Source organism: Notamacropus eugenii, chromosome 5 (assembly GCF_028372415.1).
Source record: "Notamacropus eugenii isolate mMacEug1 chromosome 5, mMacEug1.pri_v2, whole genome shotgun sequence".
NCBI lineage: Eukaryota > Metazoa > Chordata > Mammalia > Diprotodontia > Macropodidae > Notamacropus > Notamacropus eugenii.
This window is the reverse complement of record NC_092876.1, coordinates 101,477,850-101,497,844: the sequence shown is the minus strand read 5'-3', so window position 1 is coordinate 101,497,844 and position 19,995 is coordinate 101,477,850. Positions and strand designations below refer to the sequence as shown.

General features: G+C 37.1%; 1 protein-coding gene across 1 annotated transcript in view; it reads left to right on the top strand.

Moving 5' to 3' along the window:
* The window catches only part of LHFPL6 (LHFPL tetraspan subfamily member 6), a 284,585-nt gene extending 265,162 nt beyond the window's left edge, over nucleotides 1–19,423 (top strand). Inside the window, exon 4 of the mRNA XM_072610435.1 lies at nucleotides 18,305–19,423. Coding sequence (XP_072466536.1) covers nucleotides 18,305–18,423 — 119 coding nt within the window. The 3' untranslated portion in view covers nucleotides 18,424–19,423. The remainder of the gene's footprint in view (nucleotides 1–18,304) is intronic.
* The last annotated feature ends 572 nt before the right edge of the window (nucleotides 19,424–19,995 follow it).

Below are 19,995 nucleotides of genomic sequence, written 5' to 3'. Positions count from 1 at the left end.
TTATACCAGTGGAATCACAAGTCTAGTCTCCATCTCTCTACGTTCCACGCACTGAAGGTACATATACAAAAGTAAGACAATACTTGCCCTCAATAGCTTACACTCTGTTATTGAAGTCTACAGACATCTGTTTTAGCAGGCTGGAGGCCTATAATGCAATGGAAAATATTAAAAATAGAGTAAGGAAAGAGTTTAATGTGTATTCTGACCCTGACACTTATTAAACACCTGACCCTAGGCAAGGCATCTACCCTTCTATTCTTCTGCAAAATGGGAACTTACCTCACAGATCAGTTATGAAACATATGATATAATGTAACTCAACTCTGTATATAAAATATATGTAAATGTGAAATAGGAGGAGTAGTTCTTTCTTACTAGTTTTTGGCTACGTCATGGATAGCTGAGGATGCTAGGTATATGATGTCTAGATAAGTGGGAGGTGGCGGTAACTAGGAGACATTTTGTTTAAACAGAGATCATTAGTGGTCTTAGAGTCATCCTAAACTTGCTCAGTACTGTGTCCATTATGTCTATAAAAAGGTAGAAAGTCTTGTTTCCTGTTTTCTGTTCCTAATACAGCCATGTAATTCTTCAGAGGACTTGGAAAAGTCATTTACTGCATCGACCTGGATTTCTCTAAATTAGAATTAGTAACTGTAATATGGGGCAGCTAGGTGGCATAGGAGATGGAGTGCCTGGTCTGAAATCAGGAAGACTCATCTTACTAGATGTGTGACCCTGGACAAGTCACTTCACTCTGTTTACCTCAGTTTCCTCATTTGTAAAATGAGCTGGAGAAGCAAATGGCAAGCCACTCCAGTATCTTTGCCAAGAAAAGTCTAAGTGAGGTCATGAAGAATCAGACATGACTGAAATGACTGAAAAAAACTGTAGTACAGTGAAAAGAGAATTGGATTTAGAATCTGGGGGTCTATTCTAATCCATGGTCTGCTAACCAACCTGTGTTACCTTAAGCAGGCTGCTTCTCTCCTCTAGGGCTTACTCTCCTTTAAACTGTTTTGATCATGTACCATTTTTTTCCTGTTAGGGATCCTGGGAGCTCAGGGGGGAGGTTTTGATTTTCCCCAATGGCACTTGAGAAGCTACTGCCATTGAGATTTAATTATAATTGCCCTGAAAAGCTGATGCTTCACTCAAGAAAATGACTGGGAGTTGCACAACTGTGGGAGGAAGATGGAATATAGGAGGTTGTAATGGTTGAAGGAGAGGCATGATTGTGTTAGAGATTAGTCTCATGGTTGACTAGCACAAGGAAGGTGCAATGCAATCTTTCTGTGCTCTGACTTCTTGATTACATACTCCTTGGAGTTGAGGCACAATTCCCTTGGGAACATGCTACAGCCCCTCAGGGGCTCCAGCCTAAACTTTGATCTGTTGCTGTTCAATCATATTCATGTATCTGACTCTTCATGACCTCAGTTGAGGTTTTCTTGGCAAATATGCTGGATGGGTTTGCCATTTCCTTCTCCAGTTCATTGAGGAAACTGAGGTAAATAGTTAATTGACTTGCTCAGAATAACCCAGAGAGTAGAGCCAGATTTGAACTCACTGAGATGAGTCTTCCTGGCTCCAGACCCAAAACTCTTATGTACTGCACCACTTTGCTGCTCCAACTTTGGACTAGATGTTCACCATAATCTCTTCTGGTTCTAAGTCACAGATCCTGTGATTTTTGTTTCTACTTAGTCTGTAGACATGCTGTGGGAAGTTAGTAAAATATCAGTTATAAAACTTCCCCCAAGTGTTCACTCTTCCAGGGGATGCTGAACTTGAATCTTATCAGTGTCACCTACAAACTGGACAGTACTGAATGGCAGAGCAGGATGACCAGGGAAAGGACCCTAGGCTGAAGCTGGTTGGGTATGATCAAAGCACAACTTGCAGTAACCAAGTTCCAAGATTTTGGAATTTTTTTTTTAACCACAGAATTTGCAAGTTAAAGACCTCAACAGTCATCCAGTTACAATACAGTTTTAAAGTCCAACCCTCAAGCACACAACCAACCGACACCCTTATTCAATAAACTGCAGTGGCTCCCTGTTACTTTCAGGATCAAATACTATGCAAAATCCTTTGTTTGACATCAAGGCCCTTCATAATACATTGTTCTCTCTCCCCTAACTTTCTGGTCTTCTTTCATCTTACTGCCTGCCATCTTCAGTCCAGTGGCACTGGCCTTCTAGTTATTCCACGAACAAGACACTCCATCTTTTAGTTTGGGGCATTTTCTTTGACTGTCATCCATGCCAGGGACACTCTCCCTTCTTATCACCACCTCCTAGTTTCCCTCTTCCTTCAAAACCCGACCAAAATTCCATCTTCTATAGGAAGCCTTTCCCACCAACTCTTACTTCTAGGGCTTTCCCTCCTTTAGTTATTTCCTACTTATTCTGAATATAGCTTGTTTATACATACTTGATTGCTTCTTGTCTCCCCCATTAGACTGTGAGATCCTTTAGGAGAGGAACTGTTTTTTGTGTCTTTTTCAGTCCCCAGTACTTAGCACATTGCCTGGCATATAGTAGGCATTTAATAAATGTTTATTGATTGACTGATCCATACTCAGAAGGAATCTTCACTACAGTATATTTGACAAGCACGTATTCAGCCTCTTCTCGAAAGCCTTCGGAGAGGGAGAGTCCTCTAGGCCCCAAGCAGCCCATCCCCCTTGAGAGCAGCTCTAATTAGTAGGAAAATGTTCCTGACATCAAGTCTAAATCTTCCCCTTTATAATTTCCACCCATCACTCTAGTTGTTTCCACTGGGACAAACAGAACAAAGCTAATTCCTTATCCACCCAACATTCCTTTAGATACTAAAAAATAACTCTATTATATCCTGTCCTAATCTTCTCTTTTTCAGGAAAAATATCCTCATTTCCTTCAACTATTATTCATGACATAAAACTAATGTCTTCACCATCCTGGTTTCCTTCCTCTTATCAGTTAACCAGTATTGTGTTGTCTGTCCTTTGTTTTTGAAGTGGACCAATGACATCACAGGCTGATGTCACCAATGGCATCACATGGTAAATTGGGTTTAAGTGAAGCAGAGTTGCACAGTTGTCAGCCTCACTCTTTCTTCCAGTCGTTGGAGTTCAGTGGCAAGACCAACGTCAGGACAAATGATGATGACCTGGGATGCAGTGAGTGACCTTGGCATCTTTGATGTCTTACCAAACTCCAAGTTCTCCACAGCACCTGCTTCTGCTGCCTTTGTGACCATTCAAACAACTTATTCACCTCCACCCATTCTGTTGGAGTAGACCCCTCCCTTAACTCACCAATGGGTTTGTGGCTTATCAGTTACCTTCAACCTGGTTTAGTCCATATGTGGAGAGGTTTACTGGGGTGTGGCTGCTGTGCATGCTGTAGCTTCTTAGAGTCACAAGCGAGAGTTGAGTGCCAGGTGGACATCAAAGGTGAATAAGCAGCCCTAAAAAGCCCTTGGCAAGCCCTCAAATCAAAGGTATTGGTCTTCTTTGAACGTCCATATACCTCAACCAGTGTTGTACTGAACTGACCAAAGACTTCAGATTGAGTGTTGAAAGAGGAGTGTACACTGGCATTGTCACTTCCTTATTCCTGGAAACTATTCTCTCTATTCTTCCCAAGATTTAATTAGGGTGTTTTGTTTTGTTTTTAGGCTTCCATACTGTACTGCTAACTCATATTGAGCTTGTATTTTCCTATAAGATCCCTTTATCCTTTTTTGGGCAAACTTCCTGATCATGCCTCTCTCCTCTCTTACTTGTGAAATGCCCAGTTATTAGATGTTTTATTTATTCTTCTTGGATTTGTTCTTTTTAGATTAATCCCAATGCACTAGCCTATGAAGATCTTTTCGGTTACTGATTGTGTCAACCAGTGAATTAGTTATTCCTACCAGTTTTGTGTCATCTGAAAATTTGATGGGCATGCCATCAGTGCCTTCGTCCAAGTCACTGATAAAAATGTTAAATACCAGAGCTACGTACAGATCCTTGGAATACTCTACCGGAAACCTCCTAATATATTGGCATAAAATTGTTCTTGACTAATCCAGCCATCTGATTGTGATATTGTTAGCCCACATCTCTTCATTTTCTCCACAAGAATGCTGAGATACTTTATCAAAACTTTGCTACAACTTGGTAAACTGTATCTATAGCTTTTCCTCTATCTGCCAGTTTACTAATCCTATACCCCTAAAAGGAAATGATTTTATATGATCTTTTCTTAGTGAAGCCATGCTGGCTCTTTGTAATCATTGCTTCCCTTTTCTAGATGTTCATCAACCATCTCCATAACTATTCATTCTGGAAGTTTCCTAAGGATACAAGTCAAGGTTACTAGCCTATAGTTCATAGATATAATTCATTCTCTTCCTTTTGTTTTAATCATGCATCATTTGTCCCTATTTAATTTTGTGATACCCCTCACATTTTCTTCCATCTTACAGGTATTGTTGACAATGACTCCGCAATCACATATCTTAGTGATTTCAGTTCTCAAGGAGATAGTTCATCTGGACCATGTGACAAATTCAATAAGTGCAACTAGGTCCTTTCTTATGATCGCTCTGTTAGCAATTTGATAGCTATCTTTGCTTTTTTCATTTTGCAAAGCAATGCTTATTCTCCTTAGAAAAGAACACAGAAACAAAATGAAAATCTTTAAGAAAGATATCCAGTCATTTGCTCTCTGATGTTCAAAACTATAAATGGGTTGAGCAGAAAACGTGTTGTAAGGTTTTCCTGAAGCACTGCTTCAGATTGGATTACTAGGAAATTACTAAGAGGCAGAGACCAAACTAGGGATCAACATGAGAGGGCCTTCCTCCTTTAAAACTCTGCACAGGACCAACTATTAATTATCAGTCAGAGTTTCAAGCAGTTCTTGGTCCGGCAGATAACCATATTCACAAAGCAAACAGTCTTTATCTCTTTCCATTGCATCAAAACCCCTTCGACCATCTTTGCAACACTCACATACAGTGTTCATTGTAATGACGTTCACAGTCTGAACCTGAAGGATACTCCCTGCTAATTGCTACATATAAATCTAATATAACAATACAATCATCTCCAGGGTGAAATTAGTTGTAGTAAAAATTTTTTAAGTATTCTTTCCCAAAAAGTCTAGATTGAAGTCAACCATGCAAAAAAAGATTTTAGTATAGCCAGATTCCATGTTTGTTTTATGTAAATGTAATATTATTATAGTGTAAGATTATTTAGTCAAGAACCTACTATTCCACAGAATGGCCTTTTTTTTTTTTTTTTTTTTTTTAGCTAGGTGGTGAATATAATGATCTCAAGAGATTTCAGGAGCTGGTAAATAAACCCAAACTCCTATATTTATTTATGAGATCTGGTGGGTCTGCCCTTCCTTCATTCTTTACTATCTTCCTTTCTTCTTCCTTTTCTGCCTTTCCTTCTTTTTTCTTATTCTTTCTCTTTTTCTATCTTTCTCCTTTACTCCTTCTAGCTTCTCTATATACTAATCTATGAACATGTAAAATAAGAAATGGTTCTTGAGGGATTTGTTTTTGTGTTTGGCTAGATAGTACCTGGTACATAGTAGGAGTTTTATAAATGCTCATTAGATTAAGCTAGTGTTTCTTTCTTCTCTGTACCTTGCTATTGAATATCCCATACCTCATATTTTAGTCTCTTTTATCTTCATCTGACACAATGAGAACAATTCCTTACCATATAACTTTAATTCAATTTCCCATTAATGTTAAATCTTTTTTTTTTATTGATTGCTCTCTATCAATGCTTGGAGACATTAATGCCTACATATGAGAAGATAAGAATGGTGATTCAATAGGTCAGGCCTCTGCCTTATCCAACCACTCAATATCAAGTATTTCTTTAGTGCCTTCTACGTGCCACACCCCATGCTAATCATGGGCTATGCAAAAACAGATAAAAACACAACCCCTGCTCTCAAGGAGTTCACATTGTCATGGAGGAGACAAAATAAAAGTAACTTTTTACATACAAGATATGTACAGACTACATGAAAGGTAATCTAAGAAGGAAGGCATTGGCAACAGGAAAATTATTTAGGTGTCCTGCACAAGGTGAGATTGGAGTTAAACTTTGAAGGAAGCCAGGAAAGCTAAGAGATAGAACTGAGAGGGGGAGCATTCCAAGAATGGGGAACAATTATTGCGAAGGCATAGAATGGTATGGCAGATGAAATAGCAAATAGGCCTATATAGCTGGATCACAGAGTACACAGAGAGAACTAAAGTATGAAAAGATTGAGAAAAAGTAAGGGGGGGGGGGTAGGTTGTGGAATTTAAAATGCCAAGCAGAGAATTTTGTATCTCTGGAATTTATAGGTCATCAATAGATTTTACTACATTGGGGGTGACATGGTCAGCACAGACTTGAGGCAGGGTGATCAATTAGAAGGTCTGCAACAGTCCAGGTAAGGAGTGATGAGCATCCCTTTCATCATTTCTTGAAGCGTAATCATATACCATAACTTGTTCAGTTATTCTCCAATTGAAGGGCATCCCCTCAGTTTTCTATTTAATAGAGAATGTTTAAAGTAATAATGAAAAAAAGCAGGAATTAAGGAAGTATAGCACTGTCAACTTTATTATAAAGTGATAACCATTAAAAGTTTTAGATACTTGTCCCTCCAAAAACTGAAAAAGTACATCAGTGAGTGAAATGTAATAGATAAGCACGACGCATAAATTACCAAGCAAGGATGCAGGTGTTCAGTAACCTTAAGAACATGAACCACTGGGTTAAGATTCCACTCCTTATTTGAAAAGAGGTGTTGGGAAAACTGGAAAGTACTTTGGCAGGAAATAGGTTTAGACCAGCTGAGTATAGCATATATTCCATATTCATGGACAGAGATGACCTAGAATCCAGGAAGACATGGGTTTAAGTTCTGCCTCGATATATAATAGCTGTCTGACCCTGAGCAAGTCACTTATCCCACCAGTTTTCTAGGCAGCTCTCAAGACCATAAGTTGCAGAAAATGTGATGACCTGCATAAGTAGAAGGAATTTGCTCACCCAAGGATTCTCTATACCAATGAAATCACAGATCTTCTCCCTATATCTTATGCTATGTAGTAAAATAAGTTCCAAATGAATATATAACCTAAATATAATAGATCACATTATTTAAAAAAATAAGAATGTGCTTTTCTCAACTATAGGTAGGAGAAGAATTTTTAACCAATAAAAGGCACAGAAGTGATCAAAAGAGAGGGAATTGACAACTTCATATACATAACATTAAACAGCTTTTGCACAAACAAAATCAGTGCAGCTATGACAAGATGGAAAACTGTCAATTGAGAAGAAATCTCTGCATAAATTATATCACAGTATATCCAAGATATACATGGAATTGACACCAATATATAAGACCAAATGTCATTCCCTAGTAAATTAGTGGTTAAAGTGTATACATAGATAGCTTTTAAAAGAAGAATTACAAACTATCAACAACCACATGAAATGATCATCCAAATCACTAATAAAAATACATAAAATTATTCTGAAGTTTCACCTTATAGCCATTATATTGATAAAAATGGGGGGGATAATGGAAATCTATATTGTTGGAGGGACTGTAGGAAGATAGGCACATTGTTGGTAGAGTTTTAAATTTGTCTAATTGTTCTATAAAACAAATTAGAATTATGTGAGAAAAGTCATGAAACTGCATAAATGCTTTAACCAGAGAACCTCCTGCTGACAATAGGATGTCATAAAGATAGAAAAGTCTTATAGGTACAAAAACAGTCAAACTGGAAATAAAGTCCATGCCCACTGATTAGGGAGTGACAGAATAAATTTTAATATAACAATGCAATTATTACACCAGTAGAAGTAATACATGAACAAATCAAAGCTTCATCCATGGTCTTCAAATGGAAGCTAGATGACCCCCTTTCAGGGAGAAGTATGAGGTTCTTGAGAAGGCTCTGCAGTATCCCCAATGTGATCTAACTTGCTTTCATCCTCCTCTGGTTTCAACTCTGCACCCAGCTCATTTCCTCTCTGCAGATAATGGTAAAAAAATAAATGTTGCCACCATTCAAGCTTAGTGATTTGGAAAATATGCCAATATAAATAGTTCCTAACAGATCAATTTTGAAATAATTATATAGTGTGGGAAAATGATGGAATGTAGTATTCTAAAAATTAGTTCACAAAGTCTTCAACTTTCACAGATTTTTTCTTCATACTGGGTGTTTCATGCTTCAAACTTGTCTCCTGTTTTTTAGTTTTGTTCTTGAATATATAAAAGCAATACTTATATACTTGGATGTTTGCATATACGCATATTTCAGCAATATTGAAATTCTCTAGATATGAAGACAATGTCCTCTAAGAAGACAATGCCTGAGCACAAATCTTGCTCTCCCAGGAGCTATTATAGCTATGAGAAAGAAAAGTCTAGCACAAAATAGCTGTAGTTATTCTCTTTCCAGGTTACAATTTTTATTTTGTGCTCCCAAAAGATCTTCCCTCAAATCCAGCTGGGTATATACTACACATCCACAATTTTGTGCAAGACTTAGCATGAGGGAATATGGTCCCTGCCTTCAGGTATTTGAGGAATTTTATGTAGTTTTATTCTAATGGAACTCAGGCAAAACTAGGAATATTAGATAGATTGAAATGGGGTTGATAAATGAATAGAGTTGGGGGAATTGAAGCCAGTTGAGTATAGCCTACTCTTTCTAGGAGTTTGGCAATAACAGGAAGGAGAAAGATATGGTTATAACTTGAGGGAATGGCAGAGTAACTGGAAAGGTTGTGTTCAGAGTTGTGGTGATGGTTTTATTTATTTTAAAATAGAAGAGACCTAGCATATTTGTAGGACAGAAGAAAAGCCCTAGTAGAAAGGACAAGCAGGAAGATGCATGAGGCAGGATGGGTTTGGAGATAAATTTTACAAGAAGAATGGGCACCACTTTCTCTGAGACTCAGGAAAGGAGGGGCAATGATAACAGAGGGAGTAGAGATCTGGATTAAAAAAAAATGAGTGGGTTCAATCAGTCAAGCATTAATTAAGCATCTATTATGTGCCATACACTATTCTAGGCACTAGGGATATAAAGACAACGATGGGACAATTCCTGCCCTGACAGAATTTATATTTTATTAGTGAAACCTACACATTTACAAGTATGTTTAAAATAAAAATTATGAGATAACGTAAAGGGAGAGGCATTAATTAGCAGCTGGGAGGTGGGGTTAGGAAAACCCTAATATAGGAAATAGCAACTGAGCTGTTCTCTGAAGGGACCTAGGGATTTTAAGAGGTGAAGTGCATTGGGAAGGGGCAGGTGACAAAATATAGCCTGTGCAAAGGCACAAAAATGGGAGATGGTATGTCATGTTTGAGAAAGAATAAGGACAGTTGGGCTGGGTAATAGAGCGTATGAAAGGGAGTAATATATCATAAGTCTGAAAGGTTAGGTTGGATCCAGATTGAGTGAGGTAACAAAGTGGCCCAGTGGAGAGAGCTCTGAGCCTGGAGTCAGGAAGACCTGAGTCCAAATCTGGCCTTACATGCTTACTAGCTGTATGATAGACCGTGGGCAATTCATATAACCTCTGTTTGCTTTAGTCTCCTCATCTGTAAAATGGGAGTAATCGTAGCACCTACCTCCCAGTGTTGTTCTGAGGACTAAATGAGGTAATGATTATATAGCACTTAGCCCAGTGCCTGGTAAATAGCAAGCACTATTTAAATTGTTATTACTATTTTTATTACTATTATTTTGTATTATTGCTATTATTTTAAACCCCAAAGGATAGCATATTTTACGCTAGAAATTAAATGGAGAGTCACTGGAATTTATTGAACATAGTAGGGAAATGATCAGATCTGTGCTGTAGAAAAACTACTTTGGCAGATGGTTGGAAGATGGATTAGATAGAAGAAACCTGATGCAAAGAGGCCAATTAGAAGGCTATTTTGATAATCTGGGCAAGAGGGGATGAGTTTCTAAAACTTCATCGTGGCCATGTGAGTGGAGAAAAGGAGACAGATATGGGAGATTTTCTGGAAACAGAATTGATAAGATTGACAACTGATTGTTTATGTGGGGGTGAGGGAAAGTGAAGTCTCAAGGATAATACCAAGGTTGACGCCTTAATTTTTACAATAAAGTTAAGAGGTGAAAGTTATTTGCTGAAAATAAGGAAGAGACAGTAGAGTTGGAGGGTTGAAAAGATGAAGTTACAAGAGAGTCAGAACCTATAAATAACTACGAAATATCACTTGATCAGAGAATAATGAGTAGACATTTAACAAATAAAACATATATAGATACAAATTGCATATATAAGCATAAACACACGTGTGTATGTATGTATATGTGTGTGCATACATATATGTGTGTATGTATATATACATGTGTGCATATTATACATATACATTCTATATTATTATATTGTATATATATAGAGAGATCTCAATCCTTCACTATGCAGTCATTGCAAACTTTTCTCTGCCTTCTCCTTTTGTCTCCTTATTTTCCCCCTCCTGTTTAATTGTTTCATTTCCAAATTAAAGAGATAGAGACCAGAAGGATGATCTATCTGGTATCAGGAATGCCACAGGGAGGAAGGGTCAGAACCTTCTCTGCAATTTATAGGCTTAGGAAGTTGCTTAGAGCATTGAGTTAACTAGAGTTAAAGGGCTTACTTGTCACACAGTATGAAGTAGTTAGTAGTAGTAGAACTTGAACCTATGTCTTTAAGGTCTATATCCATAGCCTCTTTCCTCATTAAAAGAGATGATAAAAATGAGGATATGATAGATAGATAGATAGATAGATAGATAGATAGATAGATAGATAGATAGATAGATAGATAGATAGATACATATAGATACCTAATTTCCATAGTTTTAGCTAAGCTTGTTTAAAAGAGCTGTCAATTCAGAAAAATTGGAAACCAACACAAGCAAATATGTTGCTTCTCTCACGGTTCCTTAGGAAACTTTTAACCATGATAAAATTGCCACAGTGAAGAGGCTGAAAGAGCCCATAAACTTCTTTTCAGTCAGCAATAGCTTAATCATCTTGCCAAGCAAAAAGATGTGACAGCTAAGGCCAACACCAGTTTAAAGTAGAAGCTCATTTGCAAAACATTTACAGAGGAGAATAACATTGTTACAAGCACCCAACAGTGAACAGCAGCTAAGGAAACAAACCTACAGAGAGTTTGGCAGGAGAGCTAGCTAAGTCTGTTTTCTCCCCCTTTGTTTTACTTTTCTCTGCGCTTTCTTTCTTTACAGGTCCATGACTTCTCCTTCTTAACAGAGAACTGCATGGAAACTTACTTTTGTTAGATGGAAGGTTTTTGATCCCTGTTTCTTTTCTGGTGGTGGCTTTTCTGTCCCTGTCTGGTAGCTTTACATACGAACAAAGGTGATTGGTGTTATTGAGAGTCTTTTTGTTTCTTTCATTAATGTATATGCAAATCAGGTGTCTAGATGTAAATAGTGATATAAAGATTTATTCAAGAAGAAAATCTGTAGAAGTTTTTTTTTCTTTTTACATCAAATGTTTTTCTTTTCCTTCTGGGTCTACTCCTCCTACCTCTAGGCCTCATCTGTAAATTGATGTGTCCATTTTCCTGAGAGGATACCTTCACCAAATTCTATAGGAAATCAACTTTAATATCCATTAATAGGTTTATGCTCTAAAAATCTAATTTCCCATGTAAATGAAACATACCTATGTCAAGGCAAGGAGCCTCTTGAAAATGACTGATGAAATCAAAAGACAAAGATGGAAAAATAATGTAATATTTTCTTTCTGAGAATTCAAGTTCTGATTCAGTTTTCTTTTATTTCACCGTGAGAAAGTCCAGAATTAATATGTCTGGAAAGAGGAAAGGAAGCAGTATAATTTCAGTGACGTTATTTGGAGCAAGACCTGGTACTTTGACACTACTAAACACTGGCTCCAAAGGCTTTCTTTCTATCCTCTCATCCCTTTGATAACATCCCACAGCCTCCACTCCATTCCAGTCTCTTGCTGCAAAAGGCCATGGTTTGGAGCAGCTTTGGAATGCAGCCATATAACGTCTTTTTTCCTTGGACTTGGCAGGCAGGCACTGTTTGCTCCACCATGTAACGTCTTTCAGTGCCAGTAACCTTTATTTTATCTGTCAAATGTAGTTTTCCCCAATGTTGAAAGCAGCAATTTGCCAACCAGGCTTGGAGGCCTGTTTGATGGAGCATTACAAAGAGCAAAAGGGAAGAGTTTAAATAGATTTACTCCTCAGTCCTCTGATCAAAATCCATTCTCTTTACATTAATATAATATATAAAGGCTGACACATATTACCCTGAAAAGGAAGGATGATATGGACAAAACCAGAAAAAATGACCCGGTATTTCCTAGTTCTCTTTAGCTCTATTGCTGCTCAGAATTCTCAGTTACTTCATAAGACAAATATTCAGTCTTAAAGTTACTGTTTTCCACCAGCCCAAATATTCAGAAAAAGTTTTTTTCCTGTTCTGTGAAAAGACAGTCAAGAATTCTTATTTCCCACTTCACCAGTTCCTAACTTTCTATAAATCAGTTCTTAATATACAAGAAGCATTCATGACTCTTATATCTATTTCGGACAAGTTAGTGATACAGCATTGGTATGCATAGTAAGAAAATTTACTCCAGGCCTTTTCAAGCTAGATATTTTGATTTATCACACATTTTTGCAATGTATACTTTTCTCCCCAAAATAACAAGAAATAAGAAACAAGCCCACTTGCATGTATTGGATTTATTTCCTAGTTAAGTTATTGTGCTTTCCTGAATGAGTTTGAAAAGAGTCATGCACTGATTTTAAGGTAATGAGATGAATTGCTTAAGTGAACATTAATCTTGCTATGTCATGCCTCTCCAAGATATTTTCCAACTTGAAGTCTATGATTTTATGATCATATGATTTACCTATCAAAAAAAGTAATGAAAACACCATGTCCAAACTGACCTCCATCAGTGGTTGGGAATGATACTCTAGCCAACAAATATTAAACACAGCACTCTCAAATGCAGCCCTAACCAGATAATAACAAAAGAAATACAGAAGCATGTGGTTTCTTAAGTCACTCTGCAGCCTATGAAGATCTTTATGTATAATTTAAAGACGCTCGTTTCTATTTGAGTTTAACACCATTGCTCTAACTCTTTATCAGGATGGAACATTTCAGAGTGCCTGAAGATTTGTTCAAACCTATTAGAAATCTCACTTCTAAATTTGCCTAGAATGTTTTAAAAATTAGTCTAAAACATGAGGATGTGCTCTCCAAATGAGTAGTTTGGAATTTTTTTAATTAATTTTTTTTTAATGAATAGAAATTTCCCATACATCTCTTCACTCTGCTGAAAACAGAAAAGAAAAACAAATTCCTTGTATAAATATACACAGTGAAGTAAAACTAATTCCTTTATTGAACACATCCAAAAAAATGTGTCTTATTCTGTACCCAGGGTCCATCAGCACTCTCTCAGGAAATGGATAGCATGTTTCTTCCTTAGTCCTCTGAAATCAGGGATGGTCATTGCATTGGTCTAAGTTCTAATAGTTTTTAAAGCTGTTTTTTCAGTATTGTTATTCTATAAATTGTCCTTTCATTTCTCTTTATTTCATTCTTGTTTATATGAATTTAAAAAATTGTTCATTTTTATAATATTTGTTATAGAATAAATGGTTCTGCTCATTTTATTCGAATCATATAAGTTCATATAAGTCTTTTCATGACTCTTTGAAATGATCTATTTCCTCATTTCTTACAGCATTTTCCCATGCTTATGACTTTGCATTGTATGAACAATTATATCTCATGTCATCTCCTCCCTTTAAGTCCCAACTGAAGTCCTCCCTCCTACAGGAAAACTTTCCCAACCCCTCTCAATTCCAGCGACTTCCCTCAGTTAATTTTTCCTATTTATCCTATGTGTAACTCACTTTGCATGTATTTGTTCACATGCTGTCTCCTCCATTAGACTGTAAGCTCTGGGCAGGGACTCTTTTTTGCCTCTTTTTGAATCCCCAGTTTTTAGCACAATTCTTGGCATGTAATGAACACTTAAGAAATGTTCATTGAAAAATGAATTGAATTGAATTGACATTAGTTGGGAGCCCAATACTGATAAGCCAGAATCCAAAATTTAACTGTTTATCTTTAGGTGGAATCAAGACTTTTTTAAGGATTTTGTCATTTGCAATTGACTTTGCAGATGAAAATGTTCACATGCAAAGGGGCGAGAGTTATTTCTTGTGTTTTGAAAGACATCATATATTAGCTAGCCCAATAAATTCACATTTGACCTTGTTTATCAATATTAATCATTAATATATGTACATAAATATGTACATGCTTATGGAGTCAGTGATATTATCTTATGGAATGATAGGTTTACCTTTTTCTTCTTGTGCACTCTTGGTATTTTTAAAAAAAGTCCATTTTTCAGTTTTGGACTAACAAACGGTACTATAAGTTAACTGTAGATTTCATGGGCCATAAACACGGTACATAAATAAAAATTATTATAATTGTCATGATAAACAATTGTCAAAAAATAGCAATGTTAGAAAATTCCCAGCAGAAATTGTTAGTGCACTAGGTTTCCCGCTGGCCAATCTTAGTGCTTTGTTCTGGCTTCAGAGTGGTGGGCGTTGTTAAACTCCTGTGGTTGAAAATTTGCTTTGGAAACTGATGCTAAGCTTTGTGAATTTGACTCTGGAAGGGCCTCTTGCCCAACACCCTCTGCTGGGACATAGAACTTAGCCTTATGTCTTCTGATTTCCTTCCTATGCTGAAGAAAGCACTTGAATTCACCAGTCCCTTCAACTGACTATATCTCTTCTTCAGTAGGATTATATATTCATATTCCTTTTTAATCTACTCATCTATTTTGGCTGACACATACTAACCCAAAATGATATACCAGTTCAGATACTGTTTCATGTTAAAAATATCTAATACTTAATAGGGAATGTTATATACTATGCCTTTCTGTTTCAGGTCATGAAACTGTGGATTGGAGCAATACATTGTTATTAATGAGCCCTGATTTGTGTTTCTTTGTTACGGGCCTCAAGCTTATCACACCTCCCACATATTTTGCTGACTTTTTTTTAAGATGCTAGACGAGTCACAGTCTGTTCATTACCCATTTATCCCCCCCTTATGGATTTATTTAAATCACTGAAACAACTGAGAGAGATTTGATGGAGAATAATTCAACATGGAGGTCGTTCCCATGACATAAAGCAACAGTATCCCAGGGTTGTCAAAAAATTTCATACTACAAAGGGGACTCTGGTGCCCTTAAAAATGTGTGTGTTGTCCATTAGCAATAATAGGAGTCCCTGAACCTGGAAAACTTAACTGAGGAGGTGAGATCCCTCAAGATCTATTATTGTTTTAATGTTAAATATGATGTATAGGGGCTATAAAGGCTTTAATAATGTACTTGGGATTAAAAATTGCCTTCCACAGAGCTTAGCAAAAATATAGAGGTGTTTACCTTCAGAAACACTGTTTTTTTTCTTTTGAAAGATGATTCTCTCGTTGTAAATACACACCCACATATACATGTATGTGTCTATGTATGCATGTGTATATGTGTACATGTAAGTCTGTGTAGTTATGGTCTGCAGTGGACACAAGGGATCATTGGTTATGAATCCCAATCCTTGTACTTTGAGATGGCAGTGACTATGTACAGTTCACTTATCTTTGCTACTCTATACCTTCTCTTCTTTGCCTGTGAAATGAGTATCTTAATATATAAGCCAAATTACCTCCCATTTGCAACCTGAAGTTTATAGGCTTCTGAAGGTATTTATTAATTCTTTTTTAAACAGGGAAAGTACTACTTCTGGAATCTGTAGACAAGATACCCAATTCTGCTCCTGATGCTTACTCCCTGTCTTATGTGGAGTTAATCATTTCCCCTCCCTAAGACTCAATGTCTAAAATGAGAGCGTTCAACTAGATAGCTTTATATGACCTCTAATTCTATGGGTGCCCTATGAAAAAGACTGTGCTGTGAGAAGAAAAAGGGAGAAGGGAAGGGAAGAGGCATTTATTAAATACCTACTATGTGCCAGACATTGCTAAGTGCTTTACAAATATGACCTCATGTGAGGAAGGAAGAAAGGCTTTGGAACCCAGAATTTACATTTCATTTACGATGACCAAAGGATGATTAAAGCTTAGTTAGTGTACATGTAGTTAGTGTAGATTAAAAAGTCCAAACGATGAGAAATAATTGCAATTAGTTGTATTGACCCAAGATTTGTTAAGAAAAGCCAGAATACATTAGTCTTCACAATGATTAGTTATGGTGTTTAGCAGGAGGAAGACTAGGCAGAGGAGGAACAGTTGGAAGGAGGAAGACAAGAGACTGGCAAGAAATAGCAGGAAAATTTCTTCCCTTTTCCTTCTCTTTGGTTCCTCCTCCCAAGTAGTTTACTATATTGAAAGATTCTTCATCTTATAGAAAAGGTCCTTGAATGCAGAAAATCCATCCCTTTGACCTAAATGAGTCACTCCTAGTCAAAGACTACATTCCTTTAGGAAGCATGACTCTGAGTGAAGAGGATACAATTATACACTTGTCGGTGTATTATTACATACACAACGATTTGACTTATGAGGTAATTGTGTTTTGATTAACCAAGGACAGGTGGTTCAAAGAGGGAGATGTGTGCATTTTGGATTTCTAGAAAATTACGGTGTTCTCTTCCATATTCTAATGGATCTCTCTTCTTAGTTCCTGCAGTTTTGAAGGAAAAAAAAGTTGTTTTATCTTTCCCCTTCCTCCTCATTCTTCTTCCTATTCCCTCAATAACATAAAAGTGTATGTGACATCTTTTAACTAGCATTGGGTTTAATACCCAGATTCTAACCCTCCCCACCTTTTGTTCTCAAAGAATGATATCAGAGCTGAGACTGTTGTTGTTCTGTATTTTCTTCAGGGGTTGGAATAAATAAGTGCTGATGAAAGAGGGTAAAGTTTTATGTCCCTTTAAGTAAAAAAATAATAAGTCTAGAGATCCTCCCAGAATAAATGCACAAAGTCACTCTTCTGTATGATCCCAAACTGCATTGGATGACCACAGGAGAGCTCCAGCTTCCTGGCCCAGACATCCTTTGCAAAATCCAGATGCCAGAACAAAGTCCTCAAATTGAGCTGTTTGGCAACCCTACTGTACCCAGACCTTTCTCGGGCAATTGGCCACTGCATTGTTTCTGGTTAATTGGCCATTATAGAAGATACTGTCAATGCCCAGAAAGTCCTTTCTGGATGAGTGTTAGTTAGCAAGTGTCAGAAGAGTAAACCTAGAAGAGTACGTTCTAGTATATGTCCTCCTTTTTTTTTTTCCTTAAAGGTGCAATGTCATTATATTCCAACCTGGTATTTCCATTTGCTAGCTCTAAAAAGAAAAAAAAAAAGAAAGAAAGGAAGGAAGGAAGGAAGGAAGGAAGGAAGGAAGGAAGGAAGGAAGGAAGGAAGGAAGGAAGAAAGAAAGAAAGAAAGAAAGAAAGAAAGAAAGAAAGAAAGAAAGAAAGAAAGAAAGAAAGAAAGAAAGAAAGAAAGAAAGAAAGGAAAGAAAAAAAGAGCCCCTGATCATTCATCCCACTAAAGGGCAGATGCCTCCAAAAGGTCAAAGACAGATGCTAAATATTAATAGCAGCACTCTTTGTGGTGGCAAAGAACTGGACACAAAGTGGTTGCCTACTGATTTGGATTATGTCTGAATACACTATGACATCTAAGTACAATAGAATATTATTTTGCAGTAATAAATTTTGGATATAAGGAATTCAAAGAAACACATAGAAGATTTGAATGAACTGATACAAAGTAAAATAAATGGGACAAAAAACCCCCAATATATACAATACCTATAATGACATAGATGAAGAGAATACTGAAAGGAGACTAGCTAAAATCTCTGGTAGCTGAAAAAGGGGTGTGGTCCCAAAGAACAGGTAATAAAACATCCCTTACTCTTATGATAGAGAGTCCAAGGACTAGCAGGATAGATTGTCATATACGTTATTTAAAGCGTTCACTTTGTCAAGTGTTTTTGCTTAACTTTTCATTTCTTATAAGATGGTTCAGCTTTGAAGAGGATCAAGAATATTTCCAGAAATAACTACAATCTAAAAACTAAAGACATCAGTAAAAATTGTTCATGAATCTCTGGGGAATTTGAGTTTGAGGAAAAAGACTGATGAGTGTATTTTTGTTCCTTGTTCATTCCTAGGTAAGTGTGAAATTGGCTGGGCTTACTACTGCACTGGTGGGGGAGCAGCCACGGCCATGCTGCTCTGCACTTGGCTTGCCTGCTTTTCTGGCAAGAAACAAAAGCAGTATCCATACTGATGGTGCCAAGGATGGTGCAACGAGACCCAGGTGGGAAGGAATGAGCTCAGACAGACTGAAGAATCAGGCATCAAGCAAGCTTGGAAAAATGGATTTATGGTTCTTACCTAACACAATGCTTATTATATGAGATTAGGTGTTCTTAAGGACATCGTCTGACACAGGGTGGGGTGGGGAGATGGGAGGGTGGAGGGGGGATTTGTAAGAGTAATGGGTGATATGAAAGGGGGGAACGTAAATGTTGGACCAAAGTCTAAAGACATTGTAGGGAATAAGATGCTCCTCCCACTCCCAAGTATTACTGGTCTGCTCTATAAGAATGCAGCTATACATGCGGGAAATTCTCTTTAGTTGTAACATTTAAAACTAAGCAAGGCAGTATATTAAATGACCAGTGGAAACAGTATTGTGTTGGAAGGCAGAGTAATCTCCAAAAATTACTTTTAGACTTTACACTCCCAAAAGCACACACACACATACACACAGGTAAACACATATGCACACATGCACATACACACACAACATGGCACAGATTAAAATGGAGATTTAGACAATGCATTACTTCATCTTTCTTTTTATCATTTAAGGTTCAGTGTTATCCCATTATAAATCATACATTAATCCTAATAAATGGACCAATAAGCCACTTTATCAATATTTTGTGTATCCTGCATAAACTCCCACATGTAATCACTGTTTATTCAGATTTTTAAAATTAAGCTTCTGTAAGTTCGGCATTCTACTAAGAATGCCATATTTTACACTATATATGTAGCTCTGCTGCTGGAGCTCATGACAAAGGGACAGCTCACTGTCCAGTGGAAGGACAAATTCACTTTCTGATAGATAAGTATAAGGAGAAAGCATTTGCTTTTGTTTCATGATTGTTATACTGTGTTGTATCCTCGTTTGTTTCAATATTCATTTTTGTAAAAAAAAAAAGTGCTATTTTATGTTTGTATTTTAAAAGCTCTGTGAATAAATTTCTCTTTGATCAATATTTAAATGGGTTGTAGAGTGGTAATTGGATGAGCTGATTTGCTTCTTTTATTCCCCAAATATGGCCTTTCAAATGAAATAATCCCTATGAAATCTGTCTTCTTTTGAGTGGTCTCTGGGTCTCACACTAACATTCACATCCTTTTATACTGACCATCCTGAGTCCTAGTTGCCTACCCAGTGCAATTATCTGCTACCCAGGTCTTAGCAAAATTTGTTCAGATCAAGATGAGAGAACAATTCCTCCCTTGTGCTGAATTCCTGGGGCTCAGAGAACACCTTTAAGATGCAAAGAGGGACATCAGCTGTGTGCTCTAGTTCTTCATCAAAAGGAAACTGTGGAGGGGGTGGCGTATGTTATCCCTGGGCAGTGTGTGTGTGGTGTGGGAGTGTGTGCATGACCACCCAAACCTCAAGCACTCCAGCCTTCTGATTTCCTGACTGCTGGTTTCTATCCTGTCCCAGATCTCCTGCTGCTTTTTCTGCTTTCATCATAGATGCTCTATCATTTCAACCTGGCTTTTATTTTCATTTCCATCCTTTCTTGTCCCCTTAGCATGGAATTTCCCATTT